At 33.1% G+C, this 22,460-nt stretch overlaps 2 protein-coding genes across 2 annotated transcripts in view; both read left to right on the top strand.

The window, feature by feature from the left end:
* LOC141289448 (Golgi phosphoprotein 3-like A) overlaps positions 1-8,559 on the top strand; it is a 9,624-nt gene extending 1,065 nt beyond the window's left edge. Inside the window, exons 2-3 of the mRNA XM_073821542.1 lie at positions 3,264-3,723; positions 5,902-8,559. Coding sequence (XP_073677643.1) covers positions 3,264-3,697 — 434 coding nt within the window. The 3' untranslated portion in view covers positions 3,698-3,723; positions 5,902-8,559. The remainder of the gene's footprint in view (positions 1-3,263; positions 3,724-5,901) is intronic.
* A 3,410-nt stretch (positions 8,560-11,969) lies between these two features.
* On the top strand, positions 11,970-22,283 carry gpd1c (glycerol-3-phosphate dehydrogenase 1c). The gene is made up of 8 exons (XM_073822520.1): positions 11,970-12,070; positions 13,516-13,693; positions 15,674-15,814; positions 15,970-16,108; positions 16,215-16,327; positions 17,961-18,194; positions 21,733-21,839; positions 21,914-22,283. The coding sequence occupies exons 1-8, from the start codon at positions 12,030-12,032 to the stop codon at positions 22,008-22,010; spliced, it is 1,050 nt and encodes a 349-aa protein (XP_073678621.1). The 5' UTR covers positions 11,970-12,029; the 3' UTR covers positions 22,011-22,283.
* The last annotated feature ends 177 nt before the right edge of the window (positions 22,284-22,460 follow it).

Below are 22,460 nucleotides of genomic sequence, written 5' to 3'. Positions count from 1 at the left end.
AATGAAAGCAAACAGGAGGCTTTCTGTGAACTTGAGCGCCAAACTCAGTGTGTACTTTTCTTACAGATATGAAAACAAATCTATTGAGAGAGAAATGTCTACTTTCAAACGAACCAACAAATATTCTCAGAGTATGTAATCCGTATGAAACAAACATACAGGTGCATCACTGCGGAGATGACAAAGAAAGCACTAGTTTATCAGTACATTATTAAAAAGTTAATAATGTTCCCCCTGACACATTCATAATCATTAGCTTCTGCCGCTCAAGCTTTATGCGTGTGCTTGAGCTCTTATTGAGCTATTCAGGCAATTAAAGGCTCATTATAAAGATTTAAATGGTTCATTAATAAATGTGCGATTAGTCGACTAATGCTTGAATTTAACGACTACTACTGCAAAGAAAATCTTTGGTCGAGCCCTAGTTTCAGTTTTAGTCAACAAAAACAAGATTGACCTAAATTTTAGTTTTAATTTTCAGCTTTTCAACTTTAGAAACTTTAACTACAGCTTTTTGAATACTTTTAGTTAATAATAAAAAACTCTTAAACAAGAACAATATTCCTTATCTAATGACATGTATAATTCAGTCATTTTAATTATTGTATACGATTTAGTAATTTTGTTGTTTTCATTTTGCATTAATTTAATTTAATTTTAAACATTTTTTTTTTCAGTTTTGGTTTTAATAATTTTAGTACTTCATCTTATTTTAATTTCAATTACTTGCCAAAAACAACATTCCAGAGTTTTTAAGGATTTTTTTTTTATATAGGTTTTTTGTCAAATATTTAATTTAATTTTATTTTATTTTACAACAACTATTGTGGATCGTGTCAGTTTTAGTTAACAATAACAACACTGACCTCAATTTTACTTTTAATTTTTTAGCTTTTCAACTTTAGAAACTTTAACTACAGCTTATTTTATTTTATTTTATTTTATTTTATTTATAAATAAAATTTACCTTGACCTTAAATATAACAAATATTTTGAATATTTTTATTTAGTTTTTTTTAATCAAATATTTTATTTTGTTTTATTTTTACAACAACTATTTTGAATAGTTTCAGTAGTTTCAATAGTTTTCGGTTTTTCAACTTTTAAAAACTCCAACTACAGCTTATTTTTATTTTAGTACCAAAGCCAACATTTATATTTTTAAGCTTTTTCATCTAATTATTTATTTTATTAATCTGTATAAATTATATATATATATATATATTAATTATTAATTATATATAATTAATCAAATTAATTATTTAACAAATATTTAGAATATCTTTAGTTTATAATAAAAAAAACACTGGTATTAATGTTTTGGTCTTCAACTAGATCTTATTTTGATTCAGTAAGTTACCAAAGGCAACATTTCTATTTTTTAAGCTTTTCTATTCCATTCTATTCCATTCCATTCCATTCCATTCCTTTCCATTCCATTCCATTCCATTCCATTCTATTCCATTCCATTCCATTCCATTCCATTCCTTTCCATTCCATTCCATTCCATTCCATTCTATTCTATTCTATTCCATTCCATTCCATTCCATTCCATTCCATTCCATTCCATTCCATTCCATTCCTTCCATCCCATTCCATTCCATTCCATTCCATTCTATTCCATCCATTCCATTCCATTCCTTTCCTTTCCATCCCATTCCATTCCATTCTATTCTATTCCATTCCTTTCCATTCCATTCCATCCCATTCCATTCCATTCCATTCTATTCCATTCCATTCCATCCCATTCCATTCCATTCCATTCTATTCTATTCCTTTCCATCCCATCCCATTCCATTCCATTCTATTCTATTCCTTTCCATCCCATTCCATTCCATTCTATTCTATTCTATTCCATTCCTTTCCATTCCATTCCATTCCATTCTATTCTATTCTATTCCATTCCATTCCATTCCATTCTATTCCATTCCATTCCATTCCATTTCTTTCCATCCCATTCCATTCCATTCCATTCCATTCCATTCCATTTCTTTCCATCCATTCCATTCCATTCCATTCCATTCCATTTCTTTCCATCCCATTCCATTCCATTCCATTCCATTCTATTCTATTCCATTCCATTCCATTTCTTTCCATCCCATTCCATCCCATTCCATTCCATTCCATTCCATTCTATTCTATTCCATTCCATTCCATTTCTTTCCATCCCATTCCATTCCATTCCATTCCATTCTATTCTATTCTATTCCATTCCATTCCTTTCCATTCCATTCCATTCTATTCCATTCCATCCCATTCCATTCCATTCCATTCCATTCCTTTCCATCCCATTCCATTCCATTCTATTCCATTCCATCCCATTCCATTCCATTCCTTTCCATCCCATTCCTTTCCATTCCATTCCATTCCTTTCCATCCCATTCCATCCCATTCCATTCCATTCCATTCCATTCCATTCTATTCTATTCCATTCCATTCCTTTCCATTCCATTCCATTCTATTCCATTCCATCCCATTCCATTCCATTCCATTCCTTTCCATCCCATTCCATTCCATTCTATTCCATTCCATCCCATTCCATTCCATTCCTTTCCATCCCATTCCTTTCCATTCCATTCCATTCCTTTCCATCCCATTCCATCCCATTCCATTCCATTCCATTCCATTCCATTCCATTCCATTCCATTCCATTCCATTCTATTCTATTCTATTCCATTCCTTTCCATTCCATTCCATTCTATTCCATTCCATCCCATTCCATTCCATTCCATTCCTTTCCATCCCATTCCATTCCATTCTATTCCATTCCATCCCATTCCATTCCATTCCTTTCCATCCCATTCCTTTCCATTCCATTCCATTCCTTTCCATCCCATCCCATTCCATTCCATTCCATTCTATTCTATTCCATTCCTTTCCATTCTATTCTATTCTATTCTATTCTGTTATTTTACAGCACTATTTTGAATAGTTTCCATTTTAGTTAACAATAACTACACTGTCCTAAATTTTAGTTTTAATTTTCAGTTTTTCAACTTTAAAAAACTTTGACTAAAGCTTATTTCATTTTGTTTATTTGCCAAATGCAACTTTTCTATTTTTTAAGCCTATTTTATTTTTATTTTTTATTTTATTTTATTTTACAACAACTATTGTGAAATATATATATATATATATAGGTAGTGGTCATCATGCATAAAATATATTAAAGATTGTTTAGATATTTTAACTGTAAAGCAAGCAGCATACTGTTGTTGTTGTTTTTTTTTTGAAGTTTTGAGTTTTGCTTGTTGTTTTTTCAGGCGAGACGTGGAACCCCTTGAAGCTGCACTTCCAGATCCGTAACGTGCGCGAGCGTCTGGCCAAGAACCTGGTGGAGAAGGGCGTCCTGACCACGGAGAAGCAGAACTTCCTGCTGTTCGACATGACCACGCACCCGCTGACGGACAGCAACGAGAAGGAGCGTCTGGTTCAGCGTCTGCAGGAGAGTCTGCTGGAGCGCTGGACCAACGACTCGCGCCGCATGAACCGCCGCATGCTGGCCCTCATCCTGCTGGCCCACGCCTCCGACGTGCTGGAGAACGCCCTGTCCTCGCTGCCCGACGACCGCTACGACACCGCCTCCTCGCGCTCACGCGGCCTGCTGGAGGCCGACCCCGACCAGGAGAGCGCTAAGGTCACGACCCCCGGCCAGGAGATGATCTGGGCCATCCTGGCCGCCTTCAACAAGTCCTGAGACCCCATCCTCACTCGGGACGCCTCGTAAGTGAGCACTACAAAGACAGCAACATCAAGACTTGAGTTTGACGCTACACAACAGCAGGATTGTTATTATCGTTAACTAAAAGCAGAAAACTAACATTTTTGTTACTTATAAACAATTTTTGGTTTCCATTTCTATTCGGTTTCGGCTTTAAATATTTTTCGTTTGATTAATTTTACTACTCAGTTCTTAGTACCTTTCGTATCTTATTTAGTTGCCAAAGTATATTTTAAGGAATTAAAATATTTGTTTTATTTTATTAATCTATAAATATAAAATTGACCTTGACCTTGAATGTAAAAACTATTTTTCATATTTTTAGTTTTAATAATTTTAATAGTTCATCTTTTTTAGTAATTTATCATTTAAAATACTTAAGTATTTAAGGTAAAATTTTTATTTTATTTTATCTATAAATACTTATAATACTTCATCTTAATTAGTTGTAAAAGTATTTGTTAAATCTATAAAAAAAAATTACCTCAAGCTTAAATAAAAAAAATATTTTGAATATTTTTTGTTTTATTAATTTGAATACTTCGTCTTATTTAGTTGCCAAAGTATTTTTTAAGTAAATAAAAGTTTTATTTTGTTTTATTAATCTATAAATATAAAACTGACCTTTACTTTAAATTGAAAAAATATTTAGAATATTTTTAGTTTTATTAGTTTTAATACTTCATCTTATTTAGTTGCCAAAGTATTTTTTAAGTTAAATTTTTATTTTATTTTATGTTATTAATCTATAAATATAAAATTGACCTTGACCTTAAATGTAAAAAAATATTTTGAATGTTTGTAGTTTTATAAATTTTTAATACTTCATCATATTTAGTTGCCAAAATATTTAAGGTTATTGCTTATAAACATTTTTTTTCCCATTTCTATTCAGTTTCGGCTTTAAATATTTTTAGCTTTATTTCGATTTATTTAGTTGCCAAAGCATTTTTAAGCTTAATTTTTATTTTATGTTATTAATCTATAAATATAAAATTGACCTTGACCTTAAATTTTTACAAATATTCTAAATATTTGTAGTTTTATTAATTTTAATACTTCAGCTTATTTAGTTGCTAAAGTATTTTTTTTAGTTTTTTTTAATTAAAATTTACCTTGATCTTAAATTTAAAAAATATTTTGAATATTTTAAGTTTATAATAAAGTTTAGCTTTTATTTAAAGTTTAGATTTTTTTATAAAATATTTAATTTTAATTAATTATTATTATTTTTCTTTATAGTGCTGTTAAAATGATTAATCACAATTTAATAACATCCAAAATAAGGGTTTTTGTTTATATCATGTGTGTATTTACATGTATATATTAATATTAGTATAATTTATATAAAATATAAATATATTTAATATATAAACATATGTATATTTTATGTTCTAAATATACAAGTACACGCACACACACACACATATATATATATATATATATATACTTTTTTAGGCAATTAATCACGATTAACCATTGCCCAGCACTAATTTTTAATAGTTTTAATTAGTTTTTATTAATTTTAGTTTTTTATCATTAGGCAACGTTTCTATATTCTGTATTTATATTTTTTTTATTTTATTTCAGCTGTATTTTATTTTATATTTATTTTAGTTACCTACAACAATCTTGAATAGTTTCAGTTTTAGTTAACAATAATAAAACTGATCTTAATTTTTATAAATGAAGTTTTCAGTACTTCAATACTAAAACTGAAATAAAAATTCATAAAAACTATATTGGCATTTAAAAAACGAAAAAAAAAACAGAGCTTTTTTTTAAATTTAACAAAAATTTTAAATGGTACAAAAAACTTTAAAATAAAAGCTAGTTAAAATATTTCTAAAAAGTACAATGATATAATACTGACTGGAACATCCTGTCTAGATAGGGAGCATGTGAGGTTTTGGATAACAGTGCATGTTTTTTCCTGTTGCATAATGAATGTTCCCACAACGTTCAGACAGCGTGTCGGCTGGCATGCACGTCACATGACCTCACTTCTCCATCATGTGACCCTGTCACGATCACATGACGCGTGTGATTGGCTCTCACCCGATGGCACATCTGATGTGTGTTTCTTCATTCTGTCAGATGCTTTCAGAACTTATTCATGCCTTAATATTTATTCAGCAGTTTTGCTTTGCAGGCTGATGCTTGTCTGTGTTTATTGACAGTCAAATGAACAAATCATCCACTGAAAGAAGTCACACAGCGTTTTCCATGAGCAAAACCATGTTAATATGATGCAGAAGGAGGTCTAGAGGCAGAAACTCAAGACAGAGATTATGAAAGGATGAGAAAATGTCCAAACGCCTGTTGACACACAAGCAGATCCGGTTACTGAAGGTTTGGCTCTGTAAGGATTGAACTCGAGGCCTTATGTTCTGTTTTATTCGTGTTTTTAATTAACTTTCATGTGGAAAAAAAACTAAGGCCCTTCGGACAAAATACGGGACAAAATAGGGTCTTTTATGTGTTTTTTCCAACAAACGGTCAGTAAAAGATGTGCATGTGAAAGATTGAAATGTTGAAATGAGATTTGCTTAATATTAATGAATTAGTGCCGAAATACAGTTTGTGTGGATTTGTGTGTGTTCATGCATGTATAGTAAATCTCACAACTGAATGGACGAGAATAATTCCCTCTAAATGCACACGTTGAGAGAAATTGTCAGGTTCAGTAATGATTTATTTAGTTTTTTGTTATTTTTTTTAAATGCAATTTGGTGAAAATCACACGGTGACAGGGTTGTGCACGAATGTGGGAAAAATTGTATGTAAATAAATTTGTTAATAAAATAGCTTTTTAGTAGGTAGAATTGAATATATTATATAAAATTAATATTATTATTAGCTTTTTTCAAACTTTGTATTATTTTGGACATTTTAAATTATTACCTTGGATGAGTTTAAATATTTTGGGTCAGGCAAACAAACAAAACAAAACAATATATGTGACCCTGGACCACAAAACCAGGCGTAAGGTAAAATTTTACAAAACTGAGATGTATATATGAAAGCTCAATAAATAAGCTTTCTATTGATGTCTGGTTTATTATGATGAGATACATCTATTTGAAAATCTGGAATCTGAGGGTGCAAAAAAATCAAAATCCTGAGAAAATCACCTTTAAAGTTGTCCAAATTAGGTTCTTAACAATGCATATTAATAATCAAAAATTACATTTTGATATATTTACAGTAGGAATTTTACAAAAAATCTTCATGGAACATGATCTTTACTTAATTTCCTAATGATTTTTGGCATAAAAGAAAAATCAAAAATTTTGACCCATGCAATGTATTTTTGGCTATTGCTACAAATATACCCCAGCGATTTAAGACTGGTTTTGTGCTCCAGGGTCACATATATATATAGCCTATAGTGTACAGTTGAGGTCAGAATCTGTGAAATGTTAACTATTTTACCAAAATGCATGTTATTGTTTATTTAGTACTGACCTGAATAAGATATTTCACATACAGGATGATAAACTCCCTGCTGTTCTTCAGAAAAATCTCACAAATTCTTTGGTTTCCAGTGTTTTTGTGTATTTGAACCCTTTCCAGCAATGACTGTATGATTTTGAGATCCATCTTTTCACACTGAGGACAACTGAGGGACTCATATGCAACTGTTACAGAAGGTTCAAACACTCACTGATGCTCCAGAAGGAAAAAACATGCATTAAAAGCCGGGGGTGAAAACTTTTGAAATTTGAAGACCTCTGAAAGGGCAGTACGAAATGAAAAAAATATGATATTTAGGCAAAATAAGAAAAATGCACACATTTCCATTCTGTTCAAAAGTTTTCACCCCCCGGCTCTTAATGCATGGTTTTTAGTTTTTTGAAGCATCAGTGAGCGTTTGAAGCTTCTGTAATAGTTGCATATGAGTCCCTCAGTTGTCCTCAGTGTGAAAAGATGCATCTCAAAATCATACAGTCATTGTTGGAAAGGGTTCAAATACACACAAATGCTGGAAAACCAAAGAATTTGTGGGGGCTGAAGGTTTTTCTGAAGAACAGCACTGCCCTTCAAAGGCAAAGCACAGTAACTACACATTTGGTCACAACTGAGTTAAAATGGACTTTGTGACAACGGTTTTGTCTTGTGGCAAAGTCTCCTGGTTCAGTTTTGTCCCATTTCAGAGAAACGAGAGTCTCAGCATGTTTGACTAGCTGGCGTAAAAACTTTAAAAGCATTTTTCCCAGTTTCAGTGTTGGCGTAGTTACTGTACTTTGCCTTTGGAGGGCAGAGCAGGCAGTTTAACTGTTCAGGACAAACAAGGGACTCATGAACAACTATCACTTAACAAAAAAACATTCAGGTAACAGCAGTATTAAGAATCAAGGAGATGTAAACTTTTGATTTTCTCTTGTGGGCTACATGTGAACATCTTTTATGTGAAATATCTGATTCAGGTCAGTGCTAAATAAAACATAACATGCATTTTGTCTGATCCCTCTTACTTTGCAGATTCTGGAAGGGGGGGTGTAAACTTTTGACCTCAACTGTATCTTATAAAATATTTAACACACTTTACAAAGATGCTGATATTTTATGTATTTAAAACTAGATGCTTTATATTATAAATTGATGTAAACACATGTAGATGAGAAATGCTGTACTGTACATCCACTGGCACTTTGATTGATTATGATTAAGATTAAGTTCGTTATAGATGAGTTTAATGATGTGATTATATGGCTGTTCTGTATGTTTGAGGAGTCTTCATGTGGAGAGTTTGATATGCAGTGTATGTTTTGAATGTAATGTTCAGATATCATAATAAATTATTACTGTTTGTCTGTGGATTGATCAGCACATAATGCTCTGTTTTTTGTTTTTACTATTAACTAGACTGCTATTCAGACCTATAAATGTTAATTACGTTATTATATGTTTATAATAAAATGTTTATGTCCAGATAATTAATAATTGAGTCATATGTAGAATAATTACATATGGGTGGTTTAGTGGAATAAATATGTTAAACACTGCAAAAAAAATAAATAAAAAGGCTTATTTTATTTAGTATTTTTGTCTTTTTTCAAGTCAAATTATATCTAAAAATTCTTAAATTGAGATGCATTTACTAAATAAGCAAAAAGGGTGAAAAAAATCTAAATTAAGTGACTTTTGCTTAATTTTGCATCCTGATTTAAGCATTTTTAGATATTTAGCCTAGAAACAAGACAAAAATATTAAGTAAGATAAGCCTTAGTGAATTTGTTATATTTTATTTACGCAGTTATTTAACTTCATTAATGAAAAAAGTAGCTTTAGCCACCTGAAACATTAATTTAAAACACGATTTTCAATAGCACTGCTGATTTTACAGTGCATTTTGTGGGAAATGTAACATATTTCCTTCAGGATCTCTCTCTGAGGTCAAAGGTCATGGTGATAAAATGTGATTGTTTTTATTTCCTTTGGTCTCTGAACCGATCTTTGTTTCAACGACGCAGCAGAATGTGATGTGTGTGAACTTATACTATATATATATATATATATATACAGTATAAATATGAACATGTTTGGCATTATTTAATGAAGCCAAAGACTCAAGATGATCAAATCCAGCCTTTATTCTTTTTTTCCTCATAAGAATTGAAACAAAATCCATTGCCAATACAGAAGCAACAACAAACTTTATAAGATAATATAATAATATAATAAATATAATAAATAATAATAATAATAATATAATATTCTGTTATAATTGAATTATCTGTCATCAGTCGCTCTATATATGAACACATGATGGATTCTGCATGTTTGTGTTTTAAAACACAATTTATTTACTCCAGATGCCTTTAGAAGTGAAGCAGAACTTTATTTATTCGTCTGTTTTCATCACACAGCATACACTGGTCAGATTTTGCTGAATTATAGAAATTTCATTCCACAAAAATCACATGACAGCAACTTTTCTTTTTCCACTTTATTAAAGAAATAACAAACAGGCATTGTGATTTTCCACTGTTAAACATGTTTAACACTATATCCAAACAGCAGATAATAAACAAAATAGTACAATAATAATGATAAAATAAAACATTAAAAAATACTATAAATTAAACTAGAAAAAAAAGTTTGTCGAGACGTTTTGAACTTTATATAGATAGATTAGATGATTAGCATGTTGCTAGCATGATTAGAATGTAGTTAGCATGATTCTAACATTTTTTCTAGCATGTTTAGTATGTTTCTAGCCTGATTAGCAAGTTGTTAGCATGTTGCTAGCATGCTTCTAGCATAATTAACATGTTACTTGCATTATTAGCATGTCATGTTATTAGAATGTTTATAAAATGATTAGCAAGTTACTAGCATGTCATTAACCTGTTTCTGTCATGATTAGCAAGTTGTTAACACGTTTCTAGCATGTTTCTATCATGATTAGCAAGTTGATAGCATGTTTTTAGGCTGACTAGCAAGTTACTAGCATGTTTCTAGCATAATATGTTACTTGCATTATTAGCATGTCATGTATTAACATGTTTCTAGCATAATTAACAAGTTGTTATTAGCATGTATATAGAATGATTAGCATGTTACTAGCATGCCATTAACATGTTTCTAACATGATTAGTAAGTTGCTAGCACGTTTCTAGCATGATTAGCAAGTTGCTAGCATGTTTTTAGGCTGACTAGCAAGTTGCTAGCATGTTTCTATCATGATTAGTAAGTTGCTAGCATGTTTCTAACATGAATAGCAAGTTGCTAGCATATTTTTAAGCTGACTAACAAGTTGCTAGCATGTTTCTAGCATGATTAGCAAGTTTGTTAACATGTTTCAAACATGATTAGCCCATTATTTACATGTCATTAGCATGACTGACAAGTTACTAGCATGTTTCTAGCATTATTGGCAAGTTGCTTGCACGTTTCTAACATGTTTATATCATGATTTATAAGTTGCTAGCATGTTTCTAGGCTGACTAGCAAGTTGCTAGCATGTTTCTATCATGATTAGTAAGTTGCTACCATGTTTCTAACATGATTAGCAAGTTGCTAGCATGTTTTTAAGCTTATTAGCAAATTGCTAGCATGTTTCTAGCATGATTAGCAAGTTGCTAACATGTTTCAAACATGATTAGCACATTATTTACATGTCATTAGCATGACTGACAAGTTACTAGCCTGTTTCTAACATGACTAGCAAGTTGCTAGCATGTTGCTAGCATGATTAACATGTTTTTAGCATGATTATCAAGTTACTAGCATGATTGTAGTTGCTAGGCTAGGCTAGATAGTTAATTAGATGATAAATATTAGATAGAATGTGAGTTTGAATGGATTAGAAATAGTTGAGTGTTGATCATTTGAACATTCAATGTAAGTCTATGGGATTTTGATGATTTTTTTAATGATTTCTTGCTAATCATGCAAGAAACATGCTAATGGCATGCTAATAACTTGCTAATCATGCTAGAAACATGTTAGCAACTTGCAAACGACATGCTAATAGTGCAAGTAACATGTTAATTATGCTGGAAATATGCTAACAACTTGCTAATCATGCTAGAAAAATGTTAGAACCATGCTAACTCCATTCTAATCATGCTAGCAACATGCTAGTCATCTAATCTATCTATATGAAGTTCAAAACTTTAAGCTTTTACAACCTAAAGTTTGCCTTGACAAACGGTTTTATCTAGTTATGCATTTAACATCCAACAATTTATAATTGTTAATAATCAAATCAACCAGTGTAGGTACTACAACATGACAGCAGCTGATATTTGTCTGCATTTGTACATTTCACATTATATTATAACCCTCGAGAAATGATTTTATTAGAACATTTTAATTTAGTGTGTTAATGAAGTTGTTTCCTCATAAAGTTGCTGATTTCAGCTTTTTCTGTAGTTGTGGGACAATCTGACTCATGTATTTGACATTGATTTTGGATGTTTGATTTTAATCTCGAATGAAATCGTTAAAACGAGCTGCTTTTAACGATTATAATGCATGAATCATAACACAGTAAATTAAAACTATTTCAATTTATTTCAATATTACCAGTCTTTTAATCTGCTGCACACAGCAGGACTGAAACAGAGACGATTAGACACAAATAAAGCAGGAATGTAGAAACTAAACAAATCCAGACCTGTTGAACCCAGACCTGCACTCTCTCTCTCTCTCTCTCTCTCTCTCTCTCTCTCTCTCTCTCTCTCAGTGTCTCAGTGTCTCTCTGCCTCTCTCTCTCTCTTTCTCTGTGTATGTCGGGTGTGTCAGGAAGTCAAACTTCAGTCTCTCTCAGACTGATCAACAGACAACAACAAACGCGATGCCTGGCAAGAAAGTCTGCATTATCGGCTCAGGAAACTGGTGAGTTCCGTCTTACATCTGACTGCGAACGCGACGCCTGTAAATGATTTAACAGCTGTTTGCAGTTTTAGTCACACTGAACGCGACGCGACGCAGCTGACGCGACGTCAGACGCGCGACGACTTTCATTTTCTGCAGCGTCTGTCTTGACTTTCCATAGGCGTGTGTTTGTATATACACTATTATAGAAACACTGTACTCCAATGCTTACTGATACCGTGGTACTGCGTTACTACTGTTTGTCATATTCGTAATTTACCGCGGTATTTTCTGAGAATATCATAATTTCCTACGCATGCAACAGTTTTTTTTCCCATAGAGTAGCATATTTACTGTAGTAAACCTGATTCTGAAGCTTCTCACAGACGTACAAACAAGTATTCAACCAATCAACAGTTTTACTGTAGTAACAATAGCTATATGTGTTCCCAGTTCTAACCCATAGGCCAAAAAATGTGTCTTAATATATTTATATATAAATATATATTTGCTATTTTTTGTGAATTTTGAAAATATACACTGCTGCTCAAAAGTTTAAGATTTTTAATGGTTTTTAAAAGAGACTTTTCTGCTCATCAAGGCGCTTATTTTATTAAAAATACAGAAAACAAACTGTAACGCTGTAAAATGTTAATGCAATTTAAAATAGTAGTTTCTATTTTAATATGCTTTAAAATATAATTTATTTCTGCGATGCAAAGCTGAATTTTCTGCATCGTTAGTGTTCAGTGTCACATGATCCTTCAGAAACCACATTCTAATATGCTGATTTATTTTCAGTGTTGCCTAATATTTTTTTTGGAACCTGTGATACTTTTTTCAGGATTCATTGATGCATAAAATGTTAATAAGAACAGAATTTATTTTATATTTATATTGGATATTTTTTCTTTCTTTCGCTCTTTAAAAGAAATTAATAGTTTTATTCAGCAAGAATGTGTTAAATTGACAAAAAGTAATAGTAAAGACTTATATAGTTGGAAAAGATTTCTATTTTAAATAAGTGCTGTACTTTTTACCTTATTATTCATTTAAAGAAAACTGAAAAATGATTCCAAAAAAAAAAAAAAAAAATTAAGCAGCACAACTGTTTCCAACATAGAAAATAAAAGTAATAAATCAGTATATTAGAGTGATTTCTGAAGGATCATGTGATGCTGAAGACTGAATGAAAATGTAGCTTTGCCTCACAGAAATAAATTATATTTTAAAGCATATTAAAATAAAAAAACTGTTATTTTGAATTGCAAAAATATTTCATAATATATCTGAATTTCTCATCAAAATGAATAAAACTTTGATCAGCATAAGATACTTCTTTTAAAAAAAAAAGCATAAAAAATCGTACTGATCCCATATGTTTGAGCAGCAGAGTATATTAATTGCAGTATAAGAATAGCATGGTATTTAGTTGTTTTTTGATTGGTGATGTGTTTGTCTGTCAGGGGTTCTGCCATCGCTAAGATCATCGGACACAATGTGAAAGCGTCTAACCGCTTCGATCCGATGGTGAAGATGTGGGTCTATGAGGAGATGATTGACGGACGCAAACTCACCGAGATCATCAACACCGAACACGAGAACGTCAAATATCTGCCCGGACACAAACTGCCTAAAAATGTGGTGTGTGTTTCTCTTAATAGTCCAGTGTGGGGAACAGACCCTAATATCATGGTACTTTGATGGTACTCCAAGGTAATTCAAAAATGTTTAAACCTGTATAACCTCAGCAAACAGCGAACGTTCTCAGAATGTTCTGCCAAGGTTCTCTGAACGTTATGAACGAACATTCTTTCAGTAACGTTAATAGAATGTTTCATATTTTCCTGAAATGTTTCAGGTGGATGTGCATCTGCTTTTTAACGTTACTGCGTGTTTCAGAGCATTTAGAGAACATTTAAAATGGACATTCTCATAAAGTTTGCAAAAAGATGAATTGAAATTTTTTTTTTGATTTTTTAAAAACATAAAAAAAGCTGCATGTTTTGAACATGCACAATTCAGAAATAGTGTTTTTATAACAGTGAGAAAATTAGCAAAATATTTTTAGCACAAAACCGCAACCTCTTTGAGTAAGTGTTAGATGTGAGCTGGTTATCAGTTGGTTTACACACAGATTAAAGCGATGAACTTTGCCCAGATCACCTTTACACTCATCGACACATTACTGCGGCAGAACTACACAGCATTGTGAAGCAGATTAATAATGACTCATATGTAGGTGAAACGACCACTGAATAACTGGGGCAGAAGTCATGAAGGGAAAGCATAAATGAGCAAATGCAAACTTGTGGTTTTGAAACCATAACTCAAAAATTCGGATCCCTAGTTAGAGGGCAGGTACTCAAAACAGACTAATAAACCAGGTCAAAGTTGAAGAAATAATAAAAGTGGTGTAGCAAGCCATTGAAATTATGCCAAAAAGATGTTACTGAGATTAAAAAGTCAAAATAATGTGATGAAAAGTTGATAATTGAAATTAAAAAAAGAGATTTAAGTCTTATTTATGGCATTAAAAGTGCCATAATTCACAAAACTTCAAAAAGTCATTTATAACAGTTGAAATCCTATGATAAAAAGTCAAAATTATGAAAAAAAGATCAAATTGATTCAGTTTGGGACTTCGGTGCGAGTTTGTGAATCATTTGATTTCGTTCGCAAATCATTTGATTCAGGTCGAGACTTCGGTGCGTGTTCGTGAATCATTTGATTCAGTTTGGGAATCATTTGATTTAGTTCGCAAATCATTTGATTCAGGTGGGGACTTCGGTTCGAGTTCGTGAATAATTTGATTCAGTTCGTGAATCATTTCATTCAGTTTGGGACCTCGGTGCGAGTTTGCGAATCATTTGATTCAGTTCGGGAATCATTTGATTTAGTTAGCGAATCATTTGATTCAGGTCGGGACTTCGGTTTGAGTTTGCAAATAATTTGATTCAGTTTGTGAATCATTTGACTCAGTTTGGGACTTCGGTGCGAGTTTGCGAATCATTTGATTCAGTTCGTGAATCATTTGATTCAGTTTGGGACCTCAGTGCGAGTTTGCGAATCATTTGATTCAGTTCGGGAATCATTTGATTTAGTTCGCGAATCATTTGATTCAGGTCGGGACTTCGGTTCGAGTTCGCGAATTATTTGATTCAGTTTGTGAATCATTTTATTCAGTTTGGGACTTCAGTGCGAGTTTGCGAATCATTTGATTCAGTTTGTGAATCATTTGATTTAGTTCGCGAATCATTTGATTCAGTTCGCAAATCAGTTGATTCAGGCCGGGACTTCAGTTCGAGTTTGCGAATAATTTGATTCAGTTCGTGAATCATTTGATTCAGTTTGGGACTTAGGTTCGAGTTCGCGAATCATTTGATTCAGTTCGGGACTTCGGTGCGAGTTTGCAAATCATTTGATTCTGTTCGGGAATCATTTGATTTAGTTTGTGAATCATTTGATTCAGGTCAGGACTTCGGTGTGAGTTTGCGAATCATTTGATTCAGTTTGGGACTTCGGTGCGAGTTCGTGAGTCATTTGATTCAGTTCGGGAATCGTTTGATTCAGTTTGCGAATCATGTGTCAGTATCTGTACAAACCCTGGCTCTGTTTTCTCAGGTGGCGGTTCCTGACGTCACAGAGGCCACGAATGGAGCCGACTTCCTGATCTTCGTCATTCCTCATCAGTTTATTGTGAAAATCTGTGACCAGATGAAACCTCACGTCAAACCTGGAGCCCTCGGGATCTCCCTCATTAAAGTATGATTAATGTAGTCAAATAATGTTTTAGCATTATTCATGTACTATTATTTAAATTATTCAAAATGTTTGGTAAATGAGGTTTAATTAAACATACAACATTTATTCGCACAGTGTTTACTGAGGATGTTTGAGTCCATTCTGTGTGTGTTTAGGGTATCGATGAGGGTCCGGATGGACTGACCCTGATCTCTGACATCATCAGGTCCAAGCTGGAGATCGAGGTCAGTGTGCTGATGGGAGCCAACATCGCCAGCGAAGTGGCCGACGAGAAGTTCTGTGAGACCACCATTGGTGTGTGACATCACTTCCTGTGAGAAACCTGCAGAGCGCTTGACCTTGTGTGTTTATGACGTTGTGTGTGTGTGTGTGTGTGTGTGTGTCTGTGTGTGTGTTTCAGGAGCCACTAATGAACCCAATGGCAAGATCTTTAAAGAGCTTCTGCAGACGCCCAACTTTCGCATCACTGTGGTGAAGGAGAGCGACACGGTGGAGCTGTGCGGAGCGCTGAAGGTACCTGAGATACATGCGAGATGCTGTGGATGGGGAGCTTTCGTCTGTAAATGTTCTAGAATTTATCATTTTTTCAATTTACTGATGCTATGTCCTACACTCTTAAAAACAAAGGTGCTTTAAAAGGTTCTTCACAGCAATTCCATAGAAGAACCATTTTTGGTTCTACAAAGAGTCAAAGGTTCTTTAAAGAACCATATCTTTCTTACATTTTTATAATCTGAAGAACCTTCTTTCACCACAAAGAACCTTTTGTTAAACAGAAAGGTTCTTCAGATGTTAAAGGTTCTTTATAGGACCATTTAGACAAAAAAAGGTTCTTCTATGGCATCATGAAGCACCTTTATTTTTAAGAGTGTACGTAAGCTTTGGTAATTCATTATTATGAGTAAAATTTATGAGATAAAAAAATCAATCATGACAGTCAAAATCAGATAAAAAGACATAATTATGACGTAGAAATCTATATTATGAGAAAAAGTCAAAATTATGAGATAAACAGTTGTAATTATTACATAAAAAGTCAATTATGAGATAGGAAGTCATCATTATGACATGCAAATCTATATTGAGAAATAGTTAAATTATGACAAAAAGTTGAATTTGTGAGATAAAAAAAATTATAAGTATAACAAAAATTTAATTATAAGATAAAAAGTCATAATTGTAACACAAAAAGTCAAAATTCTGAGATTAAAAGTCATAATTATGACAATTTTTTTTTTAATTTAAATAAAAAGTTGGAGCTGACCTAAACTGTTGAACTGGGGTAATAAAACATAATTATGATAAAAAGTCAAAATTATGAGCTAATAGTGAAAATAATGACATGAAAAGTCAAGTTATAACAAATCTAAATATTACATAAATCAAAATTATGAGCTAAAAAGTAATAATTATAACAAATTCAAAATTATGAGACAAGTCATAGTTATAAAAATCTAAATTATGAGATAATAGGTCATCATTATTACATAAAAAGTCAATTATGAGATAGGAAGTCATCATTATGACATGCAAATCTATATTGAGAAATAGTCAAAATAATGAGATAAAAAATAAATTACTACAAAAAGTTGAAATTATGAGATAAAAAGTTATAAGTATAACAAAAATGTAATAATGAGATAAAAAGACAATTATCACATACAAATCTTAACAGAGAAAAAGTCAAAATAATGAGATAAAAAGTAAATGATGACAAAAAGTTGAAATTATGAAATAAAAAAAATTATAAATATAACAAAAATTAAATTATGAGATAAAAAGTCATAATTATAACAAAAAAGTCAATTATGAGATAGGAAGTCATCATTATGACATGCAAATCTAAACGGAGGAAAGTCAAAATAATGAAATAAAAAGTCAATTATGACAAAAAGTCATGAGATAAAATCATAATTATGAGATAGAAACTCATTGGTGATTTGCATGCTAATTTTTTATGTCATAATTATGAAAATGTAAAAGCAAGGTGTTCTTTCCAGAAGGCAGAAGAAGAACAATTCAGACCAGTCATCCTGTTAAAAAGTTGCTCAAGACAGGACTAAATAAACACCAGCATGCAATTTTCACAATCCCTGGTTTAAAAATGAAACATTGTGATGTAGATGTGTGTTCTGGTGTGTGTCAGAACATCGTGGCGGTGGGAGCGGGTTTCTGTGACGGTCTGGGTTTCGGGGACAACACTAAAGCTGCCGTCATCCGTCTGGGGCTGATGGAGATGGTGGCCTTCTCCAAACTCTTCTGCAAGAGCGCCGTCAACTCCGCCACCTTCCTGGAGAGCTGCGGCGTGGCCGACCTCATCACCACCTGCTACGGAGGACGCAACCGCCGCGTAGCTGAAGCCTTCGCCCGCTCACAGAAGGTCCAACACCTGCATCACACCACTGCTCACACAACACCTGCTATATATTTATTTCTGAACGCTACTCCTCCTAGAGCTTTCATCTTAGTAACTTGCTAATCATGCTAGCAACAGGTCAATCATGCTAGCAACAGGTTAGTAACTTGCTAATCATGTTAGTAACTTGCTAATCATGCTAGCAACAGGTTAGTAACTTGCTAATCATGCTAATGACGTAAATAACGTGCTAATCATGCTAGTAACATGTTAGCAACTTACTAATCATGCCATGTTAGAAACATGCTAGCAACTTGTCAGTCATGCTAATGACATGTAAATAACGTGCTAATCATGCTAGTAACATGTTAGCAACTTACTAATCATGCCATGTTAGAAACATGCTAGCAACTTGTCAGTCATGCTAATGACATGTAAATAACGTGCTAATCATGCTAGAAACATTCTAGCAACTTGCTAATCATGCTAATGCCGTAAATAACGTGCTAATCATGCTAGAAACATGTTACCAACTTGCTAATCATGCTATGTTAGAAACATGCTAGCAACTTGTCAATCATGCTAATGACATGTAAATAACGTGCTAATCATGCTAGAAACATTCTAGCAACTTGCTAATCATGCTAATGACATGTAAATAACGTGCTAATCATGCTAGAAACATGTTAGCAAGTTGTAAATCATGCTAATTACAGGTAAATAATGTGCTAATCATGCTAGAAACATGTTAGCAACTTGGTAATCATGCTATGCTAGAAACATGCTAGCAACTTGTCAATCATGCTAATGATATGTAAATAACGTGCTAATCATGCTAGAAACATGTTAGCAACTTGCTAATCATGCTATGCTAGAAACATGCTAGCAACTTGTCAATCATGCTAATGATATGTAAATAACGTGCTAATCATGCTAGAAACATGTTAGCAACTTGGTAATCATGCTATGCTAGAAACATGCTAGCAACTTGTCAATCATGCTAATGATATGTAAATAACGTGCTAATCATGCTAGAAACATGTTAGCAACTTACTAATCATGCCATGTTAGAAACATGCTAGCAACTTGTCAGTCATGCTAATGACATGTAAATAACGTGCTAATCATGCTAGAAACATTCTAGCAACTTGCTAATCATGCTAATGCCGTAAATAACGTGCTAATCATGCTAGAAACATGTTACCAACTTGCTAATCATGCTATGTTAGAAACATGCTAGCAACTTGTCAATCATGCTAATGACATGTAAATAACGTGCTAATCATGCTAGAAACATTCTAGCAACTTGCTAATCATGCTAATGACATGTAAATAACGTGCTAATCATGCTAGAAACATGTTAGCAAGTTGTAAATCATGCTAATTACAGGTAAATAATGTGCTAATCATGCTAGAAACATGTTAGCAACTTGGTAATCATGCTATGCTAGAAACATGCTAGCAACTTGTCAATCATGCTAATGATATGTAAATAACGTGCTAATCATGCTAGAAACATGTTACCAACTTGCTAATCATGCTATGTTAGAAACATGCTAGCAACTTGTCAATCATGCTAATGACATGTAAATAACGTGCTAATCATGCTAGAAACATTCTAGCAACTTGCTAATCATGCTAATGACATGTAAATAACGTGCTAATCATGCTAGAAACATGTTAGCAAGTTGTAAATCATGTTAATTACAGGTAAATAATGTGCTAATCATGCTAGAAACATGTTAACAACTTGGTAATCATGCTATGCTAGAAACATGCTAGCAACTTGTCAGTCATGCTAATGATATGTAAATAACGTGCTAATCATGCTAGAAACATGTTAGCAACTTGCTAATCATGCTATGTTAGAAACATGCTAGCAACTTGTCAATCATGCTAATGACATGTAAATAACATGTTAATCATGCTAGAAACATGTTAACAACTTGGTAATCATGCTATGCTAGAAACATGCTAGCAACTTGTCAATCATGCCAATGACATGTAAATAACGTGCTAATCATGCTAGAAACATGTTAGCAAACTTGCTAATCATGCTAATGATGTAAATAATGTGCTAATCATGCTAGAAACATGTTAGCAACTTGGTAATCATGCTATGTTAGAAACATGCTAGCAACTTGTCAATCATGCTAATGACATGTAAATAACATGTTAATCATGCTAGAAACATTCTAGCAACTTGCTAATCATGCTAGAAACATGTTAGCAAGTTGTCAATCATGCTAATGACATGTAAATATTGTGCTTATCATGTTAGAAACATGCTAGCAACTTGTCAATCATGCTAATGACATGTAAATAACATGCTAATCATGCTAGAAACATGTTAGCAACTTGCTAATCATGCTAGAAACATGTTAGCAACTTGCTAATCATGCTAATGACATGTATATAACATGCTATTCATGCTAGTAACATGTTAGCAAGTTGTCAATCATGCTAATGACATGTAAATAACATGCTAATCATGCTAGAAACATGTTAGCAACTTGCTAATCATGTTAATGACATGTAAATAACATGTTAATCATGCTAGAAACATGTTAGCAACTTGCTAATCATGCTAGAAACATGTTAGCAAACTTGCTAATCATGCTAATGACATGTATATAACATGCTATTCATGCTAGAAACATGTTAGCAAGTTGTCATTCATGCTAATGACATGTAAATAACGGGCTAATCATGCTAGAAACCATAGATATATATATATATATATATATATATACGTAGATGCCTCATTAGCGACTGTTTCTATGGGCCGTTATACGTAAGCCGTCCGCCATTTTGCAGCGGCCCGCTTGACGTCATTCACCCACAGATCTGTGTAAATCACCATAGTAACCACTGAATATTCCAAATGCCACAGTCCTGCACCGCCGTTGGTCTGCGAACCTACAGTATGGTGAATGACGTCAAGTGGACCGTTCCAATATGGCGGACGTATCTACGTGCTTGGAGTGGTCCAATAGGGTATCTACGTATATATATATATGTCTATGCTAGAAACCTGTTAGCAACTTGCTAATGACATGCTAATAATGCAAGTAACACGTTAATTATGCTAGAAACATGCTAGCAACATGCTAACAACTTGCTATTCATGCTAAAAACTTGCTAATGACATGCTAATAATGCAAGTAACATGTTAATTATGCTAAAAACATGCTAGCAACATGCTAACAACTTGCTATTCATGCTAAAAACTTGCTAATGACATGCTAGTAACTTGCTAATCATGCTAGAAACATACTAAACATGCTAGAAAAATGTTAGAATCGTGCTAACTACATGCACATCATCTAATCTATCTGTATAAAGTTCAAAACTGTAAGCTTTTACAGCTGCTTTAAACTTTCAAGCTAGGCTTTGTCAAGCCAATAATCTGAATTCAAACATCCCTTGAGATCAATGGCATTGAAATGCAGGTTCATGACTCTAGCCACTAGATGGAGCACACGAACTGGAGCATTTGGTGGCAGAACTCTAATATTAAGCCAGTTTGTGTGATTTATTGCTCATTTCTGTTTTGAATCAGTCAATAGCGGAGCTGGAAGCCGAGATGTTGAACGGTCAGAAGCTGCAGGGTCCTCAGACGTCTGCAGAGGTTTACAAGATCCTCCAGAAGAAGAACATGGTGGACAAGTGAGTCCGAGTCACATGATTATAATGTCATCATCAGTATTATATGTGTGTCTGACATCTGTGTGTTTGTGCAGGTTTCCTCTGTTCGTCTCCGTCTATCAGATCTGTTTCGAGGGTCGGCAGGTGAAGGAGTTCATCAGCTGCCTTCAGAACCATCCAGAACACATGTGAGCGGAGCCAAGCGATCCAATGCGATCAGTAACGCACACACTACCATTAGCCTGAAACTACTGAGCTTCATTCGTACCCCACCTTTAACTAAAAGGGAATTAGGAGTCCAGTATGATGAGAGTATTTGTGTAATTCTTACTCAGGACTGTAATGCTGGTAAACGCACATGTGCAGGATTTTATATTTGGAGTTTTGACTACAATTGTCTTATAAAAAAGTATTAAATGTAATTCTTTATAACCCAATAAATAAAAGCCATACTGCTTATTTGAATCATTTTAATCAAACTTTGAGCTTCATTTATTCTTACAGTAAACATAACCACAAAACAAGATGCATGAGCCAATTGCAATTATTTGAAGGCACATTTTTAAACAAAAATATGAATGTTATCGTAAAATAATTAGTATTAATATTGTAGCATAAAAACAAAAATAAAATATTAAATTA

The sequence above is a fragment of the Garra rufa genome, chromosome 17 (assembly GCF_049309525.1).
Source record: "Garra rufa chromosome 17, GarRuf1.0, whole genome shotgun sequence".
Taxonomy (NCBI): Eukaryota; Metazoa; Chordata; class Actinopteri; order Cypriniformes; family Cyprinidae; genus Garra; species Garra rufa.
The sequence above is the reverse complement of the archived record's forward strand: the minus strand, read 5'-3'. Positions and strand labels throughout refer to the sequence as shown.

Excerpts from the sequence above, each read along its gene's own strand:
- gpd1c (XM_073822520.1), top strand. The coding sequence starts at position 12,030 with ATGCCTGGCAAGAAAGTCTGCATTATCGGCTCAGGAAACTG. Across the intron at positions 12,071-13,515 it reads ATTATCGGCTCAGGAAACTG|GGGTTCTGCCATCGCTAAGA; the intron begins GTGAGTTCCGTC and ends TTTGTCTGTCAG. Across the intron at positions 16,109-16,214 it reads GTTCTGTGAGACCACCATTG|GAGCCACTAATGAACCCAAT; the intron begins GTGTGTGACATC and ends TGTGTGTTTCAG.